Source organism: Pyrus communis, chromosome 4 (assembly GCF_963583255.1).
Source record: "Pyrus communis chromosome 4, drPyrComm1.1, whole genome shotgun sequence".
Classification (NCBI taxonomy): domain Eukaryota; kingdom Viridiplantae; phylum Streptophyta; class Magnoliopsida; order Rosales; family Rosaceae; genus Pyrus; species Pyrus communis.
In genome coordinates, this window is record NC_084806.1 from 1,206,191 (window position 1) to 1,224,785 (window position 18,595).

Below are 18,595 nucleotides of genomic sequence, written 5' to 3' on the forward strand. Positions count from 1 at the left end.
ATAAAAAGATCAAATGTACGTAATTTTTCAATTTTTTTTCATTTAGTTATTAAGGAGAGGCAGTAGAGTTCGAAATAAATATGTGTGGGAGGATATATATGAATAAACATCACCACGTAAAGTTAACGCTGGATTGTTACATGGGAAGAGATTACTCGTTAGTGAGTCATGCTCATCAAGTTTCTAAATCCCTCACGTAAATTCCCCACAAAGCAACCTGACCTACCTCCCTCCCTCTCTCTCTCCCTCTCTCTCTCTCTCTCTCTCTCTCTCCCCACCCCCACCACCCCCACCACCCCACCCCCCCCCCCCCCCCCCCCCCCCACAACACACACACTAAAAGAGTGCTGCAGTCTACATGCCTTTCCAAATATTCATATTTCATTTGTTACCTGAAAGCACTCCATTAACAACCTCTTGAATCTTCACACTTCATAATTCAAACTTCTCTCTCTCTCTCTCTCTCTCTTCTAACTTGCTACAGCCACCACCTCACAAATCAAAACATGATGTCTTCTGTATTTGTTTTCCTCCTCACTATTTCCTTCCTCGCAACCCTATCATCCTCCGCAACCACTTCCTTCGTCTTCGGTGGCTGTTCCCAGCAAAAATACCTCCCGGGTTCGCCCTACGAGTCGAAAGTCAACTCGCTCCTCACCTCCCTGGTCAACTCAGCCATGTTCTCCACCTACAATAACTTCACCTTCCCCGGCAGCAGCTCCGCCGGCTCCCAGGACACCCTATATGGCCTCTTCCAATGCCGCGGCGACCTCAGCAACATTGACTGCTCCCAGTGCGTCGCTCGCTCGGTGAGTCAACTCGGAACCCTCTGCCTCGACTCCTGCGGTGGTGCGTTGCAGCTCGAGGGCTGCTTTGTGAAGTACGACAACGCGACGTTCTTAGGGGTGGAGGACAAGACCGTGGTTGTTAAGAAATGTGGGCCGTCGACTGGGTTTGACTCGGATTCGTTGACCAAGCGGGATGCCGTGCTGGCATATCTTGGGACCAGCGATGGGACTTACAGGCCGTACAGAGTCAGCGGCTCCGGGAGTGTTCAGGGCGTGGCGCAGTGTGTCGGGGATTTGAGTACGAGCGAGTGCCAAGATTGTCTGTCGGAAGCCGTCGGACAGCTCAGGTCCGGGTGCGGGACCAGCGCGTGGGGCGACATGTTCTTGGCTAAGTGCTACGTCCGCTACTCGGACGGTGGATATCACTCGCACGGCGGTCATGGTAAGATGTTTCGCCACCCCGGATGGTGGTTTCCACTTTCTGGTTTTTGGTTATTTACCCTCTGGTTAAAATGAAGAATTTGAGTTTACCAATAACCCCATTTAATTACAGTGAAATATGCGCCCCAAATGGCTGTTTTGGTAAATTCACTTTTCTTCTGATTATTCTCTCCTTTTTCCCTTTTTGTGTATTAGTGTATTTAATTAGTGATTAGGTTTGCTTGATGTATTAATTAATTATGCTTGTGTTGTGTGTGCGTGTTACTAAGGGAGTGTTCGGTGGTGATTAGGAATATTCAAGTACTTTGTTTTTCAGAGTGGTTTTTACATTCAGTTTGATGTATGATAGATTTGCGGTTTATGAGACCAATTTTGATGAATGTTAAATTGGACTGGAAAATTGCTATTGACGTTTCAAAATAATCGTTATGCATTCTTTTTCTAACAAAGATGAGTCCATAATAATTCTTGAATGTTAATAACAGCTATCGTTAGTTCAACCTCATAAAAAAAGAAAAGAAATGCGAAGATGCCCGAAGACTGCTATATTGTAAATAATAAGACTTTCTTGTGTAACAAAAAGCTCATAGTTTCTTTTTTAATTTACATGTCAATGGGATAAATGCAACCCACTTTGAATTTCTGTCTCGCCAGAAATTTGAGATAAAAAATTCAACAGTATGGCAGTAGTGATATCCAAATTTACTCGAATTACTTCACTAATACTGCAAATTAAAGAAATATTTGCTCCTCCTGCCAGAAGTAATCAAGGCTGCCTAATCTGATTAGACTTTGGTTAATTAAAAGACAACTCAGTAATGAAATACAGCATACACACACAATCCGATCAAGCTTAATTTGATCAAATCACCGTATTAATCATCGATCGATGCATAATTATTACTTTATTCTGTTTGCTGTACGTGCATAAAGCTAAAGTGTTTAAAAAGTGTTTTATGTTCTTTTTCCTTTTTCTTTTTGTTCTGCTTTAGATGATCATGTTGACGTTGACGATGACGACGACGACAACGATGAGCTTGAGAAGACACTTGCAATACTCATCGGAATTATAGCAGCAGTTGCACTACTCGTCGTATTTCTTTACTACTTCCGAAAAAAATTGTATGGCGATGAAAAAGGTACAAACCAGATCTCTCTCTTGTTCTAATTATTTTCTCAAAGCCCGAATGCACGAGAAAGACGTATATGCACTTTAATGTTCTGAGCCAATAATATAATGTCACGTGTTTTAACTTTGCACGTGGTATCGTATACTAAGTTTGAAACATCATTATGATGTCTGGAGAAATGTATGTAAATTCTTTCCCCGAGAATACTATACAAGATCGTGATTCTTAATTAAACTCTTTTACAAACTATGCAGGTTGTAAATAAATAAAATGCAGATTGTGGACAGTTCTGGATGAAAGAGCAAGTGTTCCTAGCTAAGCCTGGTATTTATTTTGCTTTCGGTGTCTTCTTTGTATTTTATGCTTCAAAATTCTTTCTATCTCTCCCTCCATTGCTCTCTCTCTCTCTCTCTCTTTGATGTAGTAGTTTCTGGCATATTTCCTTTTGCAAAAGAAGCAGTGAGGGTAGATAGAAAGACAGATGTATAAAGGGCAACCTTAAAACAAGTGAAATGCAAACTTTGATCAATAAGATAAAAAAGAAGCACAAAGATTCCTTTACTCTTAATCCCACTTAACTACTCTTAACAATGTTAATTAGCTAGATTGTTTACTAATTACGTGTTTAACTAGCATAAACTTCTGGTAAAAGTCTTCTTTGTGATGCTTTTGCTTTTGTTGGGTGTTATGGGACTTTGGTACTTTTTAGATTTTATACAGAGGGCAACTTTTGATACTGCAACCAAAAGTTTAAAGATTTCATGCCAAGTTCAAATTTTATTTATTCTGCAATTCCAATCTTCAATCTCATATAAGCAAAGTAGCTTTCTGCAATCTACCAACTCATATTTAACTGTGCATTCTCTGCCTAACATTTAAGACCAAAGTACTCGTCAAGAAAATGACTATTTTTTTTAGTGTGACGATGAGATCGTCACCTGGTGTTATTAATCCACATATTATAGCATTAGTACAAAGCAACTTTGACCTAAGTGTGTAATATTAATAATATAGACACGTGTTATAATATGAGTGGATTGGTGGTACTGGCGAAGCGACAGTCATGCTGGAAAACTTATCTAAGAGAAGATAGTAGTGTATATAAGCATTGTTTAATGATGGCCCTAAGCAACAATGATTAAGGCAAAGTTCTCTGATATAAAATGCACCAGCTAATATTTTAAAAGGACAATAGGCGTGGATTCAATTGGCTAATAATTAAGAAATAAGAGTAGGACTAGGATGCTACTAAAGCAGAATCTTCTCCCCTCCTTTCTCTCTTGCATAATTTGCTTACTTTTGGTGTTGCATTTTAGCCCCTATAGGGTTTATGAATTTTCATTTCTGTCCTATTCTAATTGAACAGAATTTTATGAAGCTTCTGACGATACTATCTCAACAATTGCTATCGAAAAATCCAACTTCCCTCCCTAGTTAATCCATGTACATATATGCATAATATATATATATATATATATATGAATTTTGCTGAAATTTCCTCCCCCAAGTGCTTTCTCCTCACTAAGCGCTCTTCTTGTGATCTCAACTTTTCTTTCATATCGAATTTGCCTGAAGTATTTCTTTAGCTTGATCAGATAATGGTACTTATATTATATTATATTATATTATATATATATATATATATATATATGAATGTGTGTGTGTGTGTGTGTGTACAATATAATATGTGTCTGTAGGAAATCCTGAATGATGAAAGCATATTCTGCATAAAATCAGAAACTGTGTCCTCAACAAACAAAGGGGACATAGACAAAGCAGTCAACAAAGGTCGCAAGAGTTGTGATAAACTAAGGTGGCATGTTAGAATATTTTGATTGATAAGATTAAACGGCGTATTAGATTTTAATCCAAAAAAAAAAAAAAAAACCTAACAGCGAGAGCATCTATCCCATAGTTAAAATTTTCATTGTACATAGAATATGACCTAATAAGTTGTGTCCTCGACATACTGAAAAATCTCACCTATCTTATAAGAAGTTTAAAGTTAAATCACCAACTACGATTGGTAGGTTTAGACTAACATGTACAAAATTTTCTTTTTCTTTTTTGTTGTGGGGGTTTGTTCAAAGTGATGCGTCATGGACGGCACAAAAGGGTACTACACAACTGCTCATTGTGCATGTGCGTGTTCAAGATATGAAAATGACAAAGAAGCTGCCGAACACCCCCCCCCCCCCCCTTTTTTCTTTCTCTCTCAACGCACTGATGTTCAATTTAAAACTATATGCTTCGGTATATGACATGCATTGAATGAATAAAGAGTTGAATGTAGAGTTAAAGTTCAATATTAGCAATTCTCGATACATAGACTGATGCATACTAAAAAAAACACGTCATATAGAGATACTACACAATAACATGCTAGACTTTTGTCATTCGTTGTGGAAAACTCTTAACACAAGACCGTACGTGTAGGATCTTTTGTACTTAACAAGCAGAGCAGTGGACAGTTCTTATTTGGAGACACATGAGATCAAGTGAGGATTTGGATAAATAGTATGTTATGAAATACTACACAATAACATGCTAGACTTTTATCATTCGATGCGGAAAACTCTTAACATAAGACTGTAGGTGTAAGATCTTTTGTCCTCAACCAGCGGAGCAGTGGGCAGTTCTTATTCGGAGACACGTGAGATCAAGTGAGGATTTTGGACGAATAGTATGTCATGAAACGTAAGCATCCAACTCAAAACTCATTAACAGATAAAGAACCCAACTGAAAACTAATTGAAACTGACTCGTAAGTAAAAACTCAAAGCCCAAAACAATAAGTATACCAAAAATTTGGGTTGGGCCTTGCTCACCACAGAAGACATGGATTGGGGTCAAAACGACTCAAAAGTTAAAAAAACCAAAACCTTGGGGCCTAATTGCAAATCGCTTCCACCTGTATCACGATCGTCCACCAGTCCAAGCAACGAGCCGCCACGTGTCGAATTTTCGCCAGCCTTTACTAACTCACCCGGTCCTCCAACAATTTTATCGGTCCAGTTTAAGGCGCTGAGAGAAATCGAGAGACGAAGCAAAGCATATTTCTGAAATTTCCCAAAAAACCAGAACCGGAAAAGCGAGCAGCACAGAGATCTGATGGCGTTGGAGTGGGTTGTCCTCGGATACGCCGCCGCCGCGGAGGCGATCATGGTGCTCCTCCTCACGATCCCCGGCCTCGACGGCCTCCGCAAGGGCCTCGTCACGGTCACCCGCAACCTCCTCAAACCGTTTCTCTCGGTAGTGCCGTTCTGCCTTTTCTTGCTCATGGACATCTACTGGAAGTACGAGACTCGCCCGAGCTGCGAAGGCGACTCCTGCACTCCCTCGGAGCACCTCCGCCACGAGAAGTCGATCATGAAGAGCCAGCGCAACGCGCTCTTGATCGCCGCCGCCTTGATCTTCTACTGGCTCCTTTACACCGTCACCCACCTCGTTGTCCGCATCGAGCAGTTGAACCAGCGCGTCGAGCGCTTGAAGAATCGCGACTGATTCCGCTCGGTTTGCATTTCGATTTCCAAGCCTTTAGCTTTATTTTGTGTTTCGATGGAGAGATTATTGGGTTAATTGCACTTCTTTTATATCGGATTTTGGAATTTCTGTGTTATGTGATGTTATAGTTTTGTGGCATTAGCCATTAGGGTTTTGCTTTTAATCTGGCACTTGGAAATTACTAATATGTCTCTGAATTTCTGGGAATGTTGTTAGTATAATTAATACTTTCAATATTTGAGTCTTCATCTATTATATTTTATAATTTTGCTTTTTGGGGACTGAGTTTAGATTACTTGGAGATAACTTGTAATTTGTGTATTTATTAGTTTAGAGTAATACCCCATTTAGGCGTTGATCGTAACAGACTTGACTGCCATTTTCTGGTCAATTGTTGTTGTAGATGGACTAGAGATTAAGGTGCCATAGACTGACGATAAGCACGATCCGTGTGGTGGCTTATACTATGCCTTTGTATTATTGGGGGTTGGCTATGTCTCTCGAATTCTGTCTCTCTTCCTTTAGTTCTTAGCCTCAAAATTTTGTTTCCGTCCACTCGTTAAGCTTGTGCTGACGGAAGGAAGACATAGTATGTTCTTTTAGGGTTGTAGAAGGCATAGCAGTATGAATCTAGAAGGAGGCCACAAAAACCGGAACTTGGCCACCTGCTAAGCAAAGAGGCTGAGTATCTAATCTAGCTGGCCGGTTAAGGAAAATAGGGTTGTTCGCAGTCTAGGTCAGTGGTTGGTTGTGTTGATCACATATTGCCGTTGTCTGCAGTGAAGTGTTCTAGTCAACCTAGCTTAGAGTTAAGATCCCTGAGCTGGGTCATCCCGGCACTCATGATGCATCAGTTACGACCCTCTCCATTTGTAGGGAGCAGACCGCTGCTTGTTTGAAAAGTGGAAAGCCATTTTCTTTCAGAAGGACATTGGAATTAGGCTGCTTTCTTACGCTGTAGGTCTCTGGATGGAGCTTGTTGTTTGGGGGATCTGTTCTTAGAAAAACCAGGCACTGAGTTGGCCGTGGCTTCATAAGAAGTCTAGGCATGATTGTGAACTTGTAATTATAGCAAAGATGCACAATATTTCTTCCGTGTTAGCTTTGCGAATTGCCTGCTAGTCAGGGATGTGGTGGCTAAATACGAGGATTTTTCGAAGATGCTTACTGCATCTGTGCATTCCATCTTCCATATTCTTGATTCTACACCAGATTTGCTCTCATCAGATATTTCAACAGGGATGATGCGTTCGATTCAGGTATGGTTTTCTGATGTTCTTTTCAGGGCTCATTTGACAAGTATAATACTCAGGTCGATAATGTTGTGTGAATTCTTATTGAAAGCTAGAACAAGATTAATGTCTATGGTTCAACAGCGTTTTCTGTGATTCTTGTCTTGAAGCCTTTGCCCATCTCCACGACTCTGATCATCTTGACTGGTATGGCCACTCCAGTTGCTATCGCTTCCCTTCCACGCCCCCAACACTCCGAACGCCAGGCATTGTAAATTCCCTATCCAGCCAAGGAAGAATTTCCTCCTTCCAATTTACATCAGGCTTATCTGAACGATCACTCATGATAATCGGTGGGAAGATCCATGGATGATACGTTACCGAATTAGTTTGTTCCTTTGCCCTCGATAGAGTGGAGGACTTGATTGTCGGGATAGCCTGAGAACACCACCGGACGTAGACGCCACAACTCCGAGTGTTGAATGCCAGAAGAACAAACGATGCACATATGAATCGAACCGATAAGTAAGGATGTCACTTAATTCCCGTTGACGGACAAAAGTCGGTCTTTGAATTGTGCTAAACTAGGGAGAGGTGTATACGCGATGTCGAATGTCCTATGGCACCCATTCCTCTTCACGAGCGTCCAACATGCACGACTCAATTGTAACCGCAAGCTTGTGTCCGAAAGCGGAGTAGTGGTGGGCAACAGGACAGGACTAGGGGTAGATTTACCAACAGCCAAGGGGGATGCGGAACAACTCTCCACTTCCCAGATTCAGGATTAAAAACCTCGGAAAGGGCCGGCCATTTTTCAGCTAAGTAATCCTAGTACAATAATATAACGATGTTCCTCAAAAGATGAATTCAGTACAAGGTTAGAAATTACAATTGAAGTTTTAAGTTCGATTCGTCAAAAAAGAAAATGTTATAAACGAATGATATGAGTCAAGGTTGAATTTCAAATTCCTTCTACATGTTGGGACGACACGTACTGATAACATGATAAACAAACATGATCCATTTGTCAAAGTCAGAATCAATATCAATGAAAATAAAAAACTTGCACACTTTGGGCTTGGTAGCCTTTTACAAATTCAAAAACCAAAAACGGCCTTCCTATTTATAGTGTAATATCTACTTGTCCAATTTGACAAAAATATTCTTATATCGACACAATATCAATACATTCTTAAGACAATATTATTATTACACAATAATGGGGATATTCTCGTCAAAGAAGGTTAGTAAAAAAGGAAAATTAATGAAAATGGCTTGAAAACTTTGAGTTTTAACGATAAGGACAAAATAAAGGGTAAATTGAATAGTACCAGGATTAACTTTTTAGTGTAAAAATATGGTTTTTCGTTAGAATGCTAAGAGCTTTTCGTTAAAGTTACCTTGTAAAAATTGCATTTTGAGATGAAAAATTTTGGTTGATGTATTTGTAAAAGGACTAGTGAAGCCTGTTCCCAAAATAGAACAAAAGTATTAAAATATTAAATTGACAGGGCAAAAAAACCCGCCTGTGAAGCTCGCAAGGCCGTTTGGCGGGGAAAATTATCCAACGAACCCCGGCCAATGGAGCAAAAGTCAACCAGGAAGGGAGAAGCAACCACGGCACTTCCCCTCCTCTTAATCCCTCATTCTTAATCCAGTGCAGTCCAATCCAATCCAATCCGCCACGCATTTCCCGTTCCCTCCAGGATCCCCTCTCAAACACTAATTTCATCTCCCGATTCGGCTTCGTATCAATCTTTGATTGGATTCGATTCAGGTCCTCTTTTTTCTTCTTCTTTCAATACATCGATATGGGTGACATGAAAGACAAGTTCAAGGGCTTCATGAAGAATACCTTCTCGTCTTCGTCCTCCGGTAAATTCAAGGGCCAAGGCCGAGTCTTGGGATCGTCTTCTTCCTCCGGCCCCGCCGATTCGGTCCTCACTCGCCCTAAGCAGGCTCCCCAATCCCATCCCAAACCCGTTTCGAATTCGAATCCAAATTCTTCTGTCGCCTTCCCAAATCCCAAGCCTTCGCCTCAGAAAACGCAGATTATTGATCAGGAGAAAACGCAAATTCCTGATCAGAGCAAGGCGGAGCCGTCGATCGATTCGAAGCCTGATCGGAAAACGGAAACTGGGTTTGATCCGTTTGACGCTTTGACCACGCCGGGGAAGAGATCCCAGAACGGGTTTACGCTAAATGTCTTCGAATGTCCGATTTGCGGGCAATCTTTTAGGTCGGAAGACGAGGTCTCCGTACATGTAGAAAGCTGTGTTAATAATTTGGTGGAGACCAAAAGTGTAGAGGGTGTTGGCGTTTCGGGGTCGCCGGATAACGGGTCTGAGTCGTCGAGGAGCGAATTGGAAGCTCGCATTGGTACCTTTGCTTCGGGAAATCCGGCTGCCGGGTCAGTTGAGGTTGTTCTGAGGCTGTTGAGGAATATAGTTAAGGAACCGGAGAACGTTAAGTTTAGAAGGATTCGGATGAGTAATCCGAAGATAAGGGAGGCCATTGGTGAGGTTGTGGGAGGCATTGAGTTGCTGGAGTTTGTGGGGTTCGAATTGAAAGAGGAGGATGGGGAGATGTGGGCGGTCATGGAGGTTCCAAAGGAAGAACAAATTAATTTGATGAAAAGGGGAATAGCATTACTGGAACCGCCGAAGGTACAAGAAGTAGATATTTCGGCATCCATTGCTTCATTGAAGGTGGATGAACCAGTTGAACCAAAGAAGGTCGACCGGCAGGTATGTTAACTATCAGTCTATCCTTGGTTTCTTGTTCATTTTTGTTTCATCGTTTATGGCAGTGTTCGCTTGCTAATAATAGTTGATCATTTACTTTATGTCTTGGGAATATCCTTCCCAAAAGTTATAAATGTATGTTACGATAGGATTATAGAATCTCAGCGTCGATTGGATTAGGAACTTGAAAAGATTGGAAAGCAATACTTAAAATCGTAAGCGATCAAACCTATGGTGGTAAAGGATTCATCAGTCAATTGATAGTCTGGAGACTGTTGCATTGATTTTCAACAACGCTTAGCTGCGCATTCATTGGAATTGGTCAACTAGTCTGGTTTTGAAGTAGGCTGTAAGGCAGCATGTAAAGAAGTGACTTCTTATCGTAATAGCATATAGCTTGTCCAATTCCATTTAGTCAATCACCAGGTATGAAGATGGCTTTTGAAAGAAAAATCAAGGCAATTTTAAACCAAAAAATTCATCAGAAGACTCCAGTTAAATGATGATAAAAGCACTTCAGCCCAAAACAAAAGTTAAAATGATGATATTATACAGAAAATTTCCAATGTTAAGGTTCATCTTGATGTTGAAGTGGTTGGAAATCAGAAAAAAATGTTCTGGTCCAATGTCCTTGTCATTAAGTTTTCTATATTTCTGGTAATCATTGAAATGATCAAACTGGTTATAGATAAGTGCTCATATTACGTTTATTCTCTGTTTAATAACGTCAAATGATTCCGTTGTTTGGTATTGCCATTTTTTTTTACTATTAAAGTTAAATACGCCCTGCATTTGATATTGCGGGATTCCCTTCGTTTTGTGATTTGTAGTGCTTCCTGTTTCAGATTTATGTCATCCATTTCTTTCAATTAACTTTTTCTGGTTCACCGAACTTTTTTCTTGTGCAGACAAGGGTCTTCTTTTCGGTCTCTGAAAGTGTGGCAGCAAGAATTGAGGTACCAGCATCTTTCTACAACCTCTCAGCTACGGAGCTGAAAAGAGAAGCTGAAATGAGAAAGAAGAAGATTGAAGATTCACAGATGTTGATCCCAAAGTCATTCAAGGAAAAGCAGGCAAAAGCTGCTAAAAGGAGATACAGAAAAACTGTTATCCGGATCCAGTTTCCCGATGGAGTGGTGCTCCAGGGTGTTTTTTCTCCATTGGAGCCAACTAGCTCTTTGTACGAGGTTAGTCTTTTACCAACCTCCTAATCTCTTGATCAATCATCATTCTAGAGGATAGCAAGTTTTATATAGTACAACAGGGTGAAATAAATATTCTGTAGGAGTGTGCATGTGTATGTATAGATATGTTGGAACAAGTTTCTGCTTCTTTTTCAGTTCTCATACTAATTTTCCAAGCAAACTTGTCAACAACTATCGGAATCTGCATTTTCTCCCGCTTTTTGAGATTTCATGTATTGTGCTGCAGAATATGTTTAGTTTTTGATGTTCGAATACAGATGTAGTCTTCGATGCCTAGAACAAGTTTGCTTGGAAAATTATTACGTAGCCTGCCCAAATTGAGGGAAATGAAAACAAATCCAACGCATGATACATATAGACTATTCGTGTTTGAGTGTTCTGCCGGGCTGCAAATTGTTCCTTACTACTGCATTTATTTCAAGTCAATAGTTCAACAATTTTTATTTATTTTTGTTCTTTTTCTTATTGCTGGTTCTCGATGAACCAGTATGTGAGCTCGGCGCTGAAAGAGCCTAGTTTGGAATTCGAGCTGTTAAATCCTGTAGCCCTCAAACGGCGGGTGATCCCTCATTTTCCAGCAGCAGGAAAGAAAGCAGCAACACTAGCTGATGAGGATCTGATGCCCTCGGCTCTTGTCAAGTTCAAACCCATCGAAACAGATTCGGTTGTTTTCACGGGGCTGTGTAATGAACTCCTTGAGGTAAGTGAACCACTTACGAGCGGTTCAGCTGCTGCTCCTGTGTAAGGTTTGAGCCGTCAGTATCTTCGTGCATTTGCTTCTCCCGTTCACCTTGTAATTCTTCAGCCAAACTACATTTTGGATACCCATTTTTTCACCTATAGCACATAAGATGAAGCATGTATTTTTCTGTGGTTTTGATTTACCAATGCAGAAATCTCAATGAATTTTGATCTTTGTAATTTTTGATGCAGTTATTGTTTTGCTGTTAATTACTTTTTAGTCACTGTTTTAGGCCCCGCTAGCGTTAATAATTTTACTTTGTTACAGCTTTAAAATTCAACTGATAAATACTTATGGGACTTGGAATTTTAAAATATACCAAAATTTTAAAAATATACCAAAATCAAAATTTAATGATTAAAACACTCGAAATACTGAATATTATGTTTTGTGCAGTGGAGTTCTTAATTCAAATTGAAATGTACAAAATTGATTTTGTGAATGGTAAAATTCATAATAAGAAATCTTTTACTTGTGCAGTGTTGGATAATTTAGTATCTACTTCGCTATATTATATATATGTATGTGTCGTCCCTACATCGTGAGTCGAACTTGAAATTTCTTTTAACCAGGCACATACTTGAGTATTAGCATGAATTTCAACATTGGAGAAATAATAAACCGTATCGATAATTAATTTTATGATAAAATCTCAACTTTTGAATCAAGTTTTGCTAGAACAAGAGCAAAATAAATTACAACTTATATCAAGTGGTTTCACTTTTAACTGTATTGAGGCATTTTGCATAAAATACAGCACTTATTGATTGCACGGGTGTTAAGTTGAAACAATATTGATGCTATTAGTAACAAACGGCAAAAATTTTAACCTCCAATTCATGTATGAGATTATTTTCAATCCAAAGTATATGGGTTAAATAAGTTGTTTGTTGCATTAAAATATTGATTGCACTTGAAAACAAAGAATGGTTAGATATTATATGTACTCTATCACGTGCACATACGTTCAGATTACAGATCTAGAATGTAGACCTCAAAATCTTATGGGACCAAAAAGGACAATAAAAGAGCCAATGCTTTATATAAAAATACAAATAAATCAAAACAAAAAAAAAATAAAAAACGTTTTTCTTGTGCAACAGATGGCTTCTTGTGGTGCAACTCACAAATAAAACGAATGGGGGACACGTGTCACCTCACTGTCACGCTTGAGAATTGAGAGAGCCTCGAAATTTCCTAGGAGGAGAAATTGAAGGCATACTATGAATGACGTGGTCGAATATCACACATGAATTGGAGGATAGCATACTCACTACTCACAGTAGGAAATAGGAAGGTCAATTAACCTTTAATTAGTGAGTCCCGTGTTATCTTTTGAATAATACTTACGTACTCATTAGAGAGTACCATATATACTCACTTTTTAGACTTATCCCACAAATAAATCAATCCGAGAAAATGAATCGCATTCATAATTAGCTAGACTCTTATGCTTTGAGAAACTTTTTCAGTACACGGTATATCAAGTGTTGCAATTCAAATGACTGAAGTTTTATTTTTAAAATTTTAACTAATTGTATTAGAGAGCTGCTAGATTCATCCCGTTGTTTTATTTTCTCATCCACGTTATATTTACACCCACTATAAAAAGTTATAAAATTAAAATGTTATTTTCTCACCCACTATTATTCCTAAAATAACCCTTAATATATATATATATATATATATATATAAATATAATTAGAGATAAAAAGTCACATGACTATGCTTCAATTATACGATGTGGACAAATTAAAATGACCCACATAAAGTTATCTTTTACCTCTTTGATAGAAATATAATCATCTACTTCTTCCATAGAAACATCATCTTCTAAGTTCATTCATTTTGCTTTCTCTGAATGAAAGGAGATGAGAATGATGAGTTAGGATTTAAAGAAGACAAATCATCTAAACATAGCGTGAGAGTTATCAAACCCAAACTTTTCTTTTTTATTTTTTATATATAAAAAATAAAAGTAAGGCAAAAAAACGTAACTAAGGTCCTTATTAAAAATTCATAAAAAAATAGGTGAAAATATAAGACACTGAGATAAGAATAACAGTTCTCTTGTATTATTATATTCAATGTACGACATAAATGCCTATCTATTTGTTCAGGAGGTTATCCAATCAATTATCAATCTAATCACGTGGTGCAGTGTTGCGCCACCGCTTATTTATCCACTCGCAGGTGGCACTGGGAACCAATCCGTGTTGCTCGAACGTTTCCCCCACGTGTTTCCATTACTCTCAGTTCCTTGTCATAGCAAACTCCCTCTCTCTCTCTCTCTCTTTCTTCTGTCTCCAGACTCGGGACCCTGTAATCTCTTTATATTTTGTTTGCTGAAGGCGGAAGTATTTTCCTTATAACTCTCAGATAGCTCGGGATTTTGGTTGAAGGATTTATTGTGTTAGATTTTTTTTCAGGTCGACTTTTTTGTATGCTTTTATTCTTTTTGAGTGATTGTGGTGGGCCGCTGAGATGGAGAGAGATTTCTTGGGTTTGAACTCAAGGGAGCCGGTGGTTGTGGTGAAGGAGGAGACCAACAACGATGGCGGCAAAGACCCAGGTCTGTGATTTTCCCATTTGTCTTTTAGTCACAGAAAGTTTTCAGCTTTTCAAAATTTTAAATTTGGAATTTTGAGCTTTTGGTCTATTAATTATATGTTATTTTCTAGTTCAATTGGAGTTGAGCAAATTTAAATTTGCGTAGCTGGTAAGTTATTAGAAATGATTAAATGGTTTGAATTTTAGTAGAAGGTACATAATGCTCGTTTTTTTATGGTTTGTCTATATTTGAATTTGGTTTACTTAGCATGTGTGTGAAAAATCCCCGCCTAACCTGGACGTTAGGTGGCTAGCCATTGTCTTGATTAATGTCTAGGTATTTGAAAATTAAGAAAAAACCTCTAAACCTGCTGAGACGCCCGCCTAGCCCGCCTATACCCATCTAGTCATCCGCCTATGTTGCAACTTAGGCAGAAAATAGATAACTTTCATTTTGCATTTTATTTTTTTCAATAAATTGTAAGATATTTGTTGGATACTATGCTTGTTCTCTATGTTTTCATTATAGTCCAATGCTTCATAATATATGTGTCATTTTATTTTGTAATTTATGATGAAATTATATATATTTTAAGTATAAATATACACTTATTTACATGAAATATAATGAACATACACTTATTTACATGAAATATAATGAACTTAGTTAAATCTGCCTAGTCTGCCAAGGCGTTAAGCCCCAGCTCACCACCGACTAGCGCTTAGTGTTTTTTAGAACCTTATCCATCCCCGTAGTTTAGATTAGATTAATTAAAATATCGCTCGGTTAACAAACAGTGAACAATTTATCTTTAAGATGTGATTGTTTATGGTATTCATAAATTTCCCAGCTGAGGTGCACTAGTAATTTATTTATTTGTTTGTAATGTTTAGGGTATGGAAGAGGTGGAAGGGCACATTGGCCCTTTCTAAACAACGTCTCTGCAGTTCCTCAGTTTATGTCCTTCAAAGCTGCTCAAGATGATAGGACTAAAAAAATGGTACCTGATTCATTCTTGTCTTCCATCTCTGCGGATGCATTTGACCTTTGTCGAAAACAAACTACATATGAATCTCAGGTATATGTTGTCGCCGTTGTTGGTTAATTATCGTGTCATTCTCTTGTGTTTTGTATATTTGACTTGTAGATCGATTTGATTCATTATTTGGTTAATAACACCGCCGTAAATAATTGATGTGTTGGGAAGATTAGGATCAAATAGTGTCTTCTGATATTGTTGCTGCCCTTCGCCTCATTGGTTTGTGTTTTTTATTATCTAGAAGAACTTCAATCACGATAGGCAAGGTGGGATTCATTTTTCTCTGACAGCTTATCCTAGGCAACGTGATATGCATTCTGTGCACCGTCCTCATGATACGAAGATGATTTCAGTCACCAGTCAAGGGATTTCTGTTCTAATGAGCAACCCTTACTTGAAGAATCACTTTACTACTACTGGTCAGAATTTTTCCACCACTACCATGAAGCAGACGGCTCCAATTTCAGCTCTTCCCGTTACAGGTGGTTCCATTGCTGGGATCACTGAGCCGTGGTAATTTTTAATATTATGCTCGAGTCCTTGGCCGACCATTTCATAAAAACAATTGAATTCTGAGGTTTGTTAAAACATTCTTTGTAGGAACAATGTCAAGACCTCTGGGTCTCCTTCACAATTGACAATCTTTTACGCTGGTACTGTGAATGTCTATGATGATATCTCCCCTGAGAAGGTACCCTCCCTCACTCTATAGGTCAAACACACACAGACACACGTGCCCAGCGCATACATGAAAACACAGGCTTTTCTTGTTGACAACCTTCTATTGGGTCTTAAGTGAGCTCTAAAATTGTTTAGGGATGTCTTTTCAGGCTCAGGCACTGATGCTTTTGGCTAGAAACAGTTGTTCTAACTCCTCTAGTGCTGCACAGCCCAAAGCTCAAGCACCGAGTGCAAAGTTGGCGGTGGAAGACGGTGTTCCTGTGAATCAGCCTACAAATATACCCCCACCTGCTCTTTCTAGCCCCTTATCTGTTTCTTCACATACTGGTGCCCAGTCAGTAAGTGGGTCCACCAGCACTGATGAACTAATGTCAGCTAGGACGACCGGACGTCCAACCAGTCCTGTTAACAAAATGGAGGCTCCTTCTATAATTCCTTCTGGTATGATACTCTTATTGAAAGTTGGTTCTTAACTTAAGGAGTATTTTTTGTGTGCAATCTCAGATATGTGATCACAACCTTTTGCCTTTCTTTCCCGCTTGATTGGACAATGTTTGCCATCTAAACTGGCGTATGCTTTTCTGTACAGGTGTTCCACAGGCTCGCAAAGCTTCCTTGGCTCGATTTTTAGAGAAGCGCAAGGAAAGGTAATTTTCGTTCATTCCAACTATATTATTTTGGAAACTATTATGAATTGCTCACGGTCTATCAGAGTAAGAATTAGGGCCTTTTTTTTGTACATAAGAACCTATGGTCTGTAGAGTTGGCTATTTTTTCTGAGGTTATCTCGTGAATGGCGCATATGGTATGAGCACCGGAGAACCTGCTTGAGTTGAGTTGCCTTTGATTGGATTTTTTGTAAAGGTTTTCTATTAATTAGGATTTTGTACCGTATTGTGCAAACGTTACTATACTTTTCGAGGAAAATCTAAACAGCTGACCTAACTTATTACCTCAAATAGAAACGCGGGCAGATTAATAAATCTGATTGGAATTGGACAGCTAATAATATATCGACTTCTGTTTTCGTCTGTGCAGGGTGATGAGTGCAGCACCATACAATTTCGAAAAGAAATCACCGGAATATGGCACTCCGAAATCCAACGGAGTGAATTTTGGTCAACAAGGAGAACAACGATGATGTTTGATGCTTAAAGCACAAGGGATAATTATTTCAAAATTTGCGTGGTGCAAGTTAAATATGTAAATCACATTGTCATTCTTTGTGAAAAATAACAGTTATCCTTACTGTTTTTGAATTTAAGTTTAGTCCCGAAGTGTTGTTGTAGGGTTTTGGCACCCCACTTTTTTTTTTTTTTTGATGATGTTAGTCGGATCCTTTTCCTCGTATCTGACTCTGTAATGTTGAACGAACAACTTTGTGTAATATATAAATTTCTATTGTTATTATTATTATTATTGTTCAGTTGTGAAAATAACTTTGTGTAACATGTAAACATGTGTTTTAGATTAATAAAAATGTTCAACCTTTCAACTTAAGCATGAAGCTGTTATCGCGACTCGAACTCGTATTCTTTTTGTCACAAAAGAGTAACATTTTTGTTGCGTCAAGATTTATCCTTAACAAAAGAAACACGATAAAAATGACTATTAAGTTAACAAAACTTCTAGTATTTTACAACTCGAACTTATGATATTTCGACCATAGATTATTCGGCAAGACTCGCCCAAAAAAGACAGGAGTGGCAAAACATGAGGGTGTCGGATTTGGATTACGAATCACAAGGTGATATTTGACGCGATGTTACAAGGGTGGTGTAGGCGTGAGTCGTGGAAGACCGGATTGGACTGGACTGATGGTAACATATATTCACGTTTGGAACGACATTATTTTTGGTAGAGACTGAGTTTGACTGGTGGGACCATAATTGCTGGACATGAGTCAGTGGGTCCGCACAATAACGTGCAATATCGTCTAAGCATTCACATGAGAACGGATTTTCTTCGGAGTTAAGCAGCTAGAGTCTTCTCATCAAACAATCTCGATCACATAAATTTAATTCAATAGTTTTTATTAATTCATTTTTTTGGCCCATCATACACAATCGACGATCTTAATTTGATTTGCACATCAATCAACGATTCGAATTGTTTAATAAAAAGGCTCTGACTGCTTAGCTATGAAGAGGATCCGTTCTCCGCTTTTGTAGTGACGTGACGAGTAGGGTATGTCTAGTTGTCGCCACCTATGCCGCGGACCCCACCCCGTTTACTGAAGGGGCAATGCTAGAGAGCAGTCCTGCTAGGCCTGGTTTGGTACTGAGGTGATTCTGAAAAAAGCTGGTGTAAAAAAAAGCTGGGAGCTGTTTTTGTGTTTGGTAAACATTCACCTTCAGCTTTTTTTCACAGTTTTGGATGAAAAAAAGCAAAAAACAAGAAGCTGCAAAACCCAGCTTTGAAAAACTAGTTTTTTTTCACATCTGTTTTACATAAAAGTTTACCAAACACTACAATACTGCTTTTTTTCTTTCAAAAGCACTTTTACAAAAAAGTTTACCAAACACTCTGCTGCTTTAT

The 18,595-nt window shown here is 38.8% G+C and overlaps 4 protein-coding genes across 5 annotated transcripts; all 4 read left to right on the forward strand.

Annotated features, from left to right (window-relative positions):
- The first annotated feature begins 379 nt into the window (after nucleotides 1–379).
- LOC137731928 (plasmodesmata-located protein 6-like) lies at nucleotides 380–2,807 on the forward strand. The gene is made up of 3 exons (XM_068471190.1): nucleotides 380–1,230; nucleotides 2,222–2,368; nucleotides 2,614–2,807. The coding sequence occupies exons 1-3, from the start codon at nucleotides 507–509 to the stop codon at nucleotides 2,622–2,624; spliced, it is 882 nt and encodes a 293-aa protein (XP_068327291.1). The 5' UTR covers nucleotides 380–506; the 3' UTR covers nucleotides 2,625–2,807.
- A 2,571-nt stretch (nucleotides 2,808–5,378) lies between these two features.
- LOC137731144 (uncharacterized) lies at nucleotides 5,379–6,139 on the forward strand. Its single transcript, XM_068470249.1, has one exon. It carries the CDS (start codon nucleotides 5,471–5,473, stop codon nucleotides 5,861–5,863), a length of 393 nt encoding a protein of 130 aa, XP_068326350.1. The 5' UTR covers nucleotides 5,379–5,470; the 3' UTR covers nucleotides 5,864–6,139.
- Nucleotides 6,140–8,585: 2,446 nt separating this feature from the next.
- On the forward strand, nucleotides 8,586–11,980 carry LOC137731679 (plant UBX domain-containing protein 2-like). The gene is made up of 3 exons (XM_068470861.1): nucleotides 8,586–9,842; nucleotides 10,748–11,026; nucleotides 11,532–11,980. The coding sequence occupies exons 1-3, from the start codon at nucleotides 8,907–8,909 to the stop codon at nucleotides 11,787–11,789; spliced, it is 1,473 nt and encodes a 490-aa protein (XP_068326962.1). The 5' UTR covers nucleotides 8,586–8,906; the 3' UTR covers nucleotides 11,790–11,980.
- A 2,145-nt stretch (nucleotides 11,981–14,125) lies between these two features.
- LOC137731023 (protein TIFY 6A-like) lies at nucleotides 14,126–17,313 on the forward strand. Of its 2 annotated transcripts, none has more exons than XM_068470064.1 (7): nucleotides 14,126–14,358; nucleotides 15,231–15,415; nucleotides 15,618–15,889; nucleotides 15,977–16,067; nucleotides 16,207–16,498; nucleotides 16,647–16,704; nucleotides 17,096–17,313. In XM_068470064.1, the coding sequence occupies exons 1-7, from the start codon at nucleotides 14,271–14,273 to the stop codon at nucleotides 17,196–17,198; spliced, it is 1,089 nt and encodes a 362-aa protein (XP_068326165.1). In that variant the 5' UTR covers nucleotides 14,126–14,270; the 3' UTR covers nucleotides 17,199–17,313. The 2 variants fall into 2 exon arrangements, with proteins under 2 accessions (XP_068326165.1, XP_068326166.1); XM_068470065.1 differs by having other exon boundaries at nucleotides 15,621–15,889.
- Nucleotides 17,314–18,595: the final 1,282 nt, after the last annotated feature.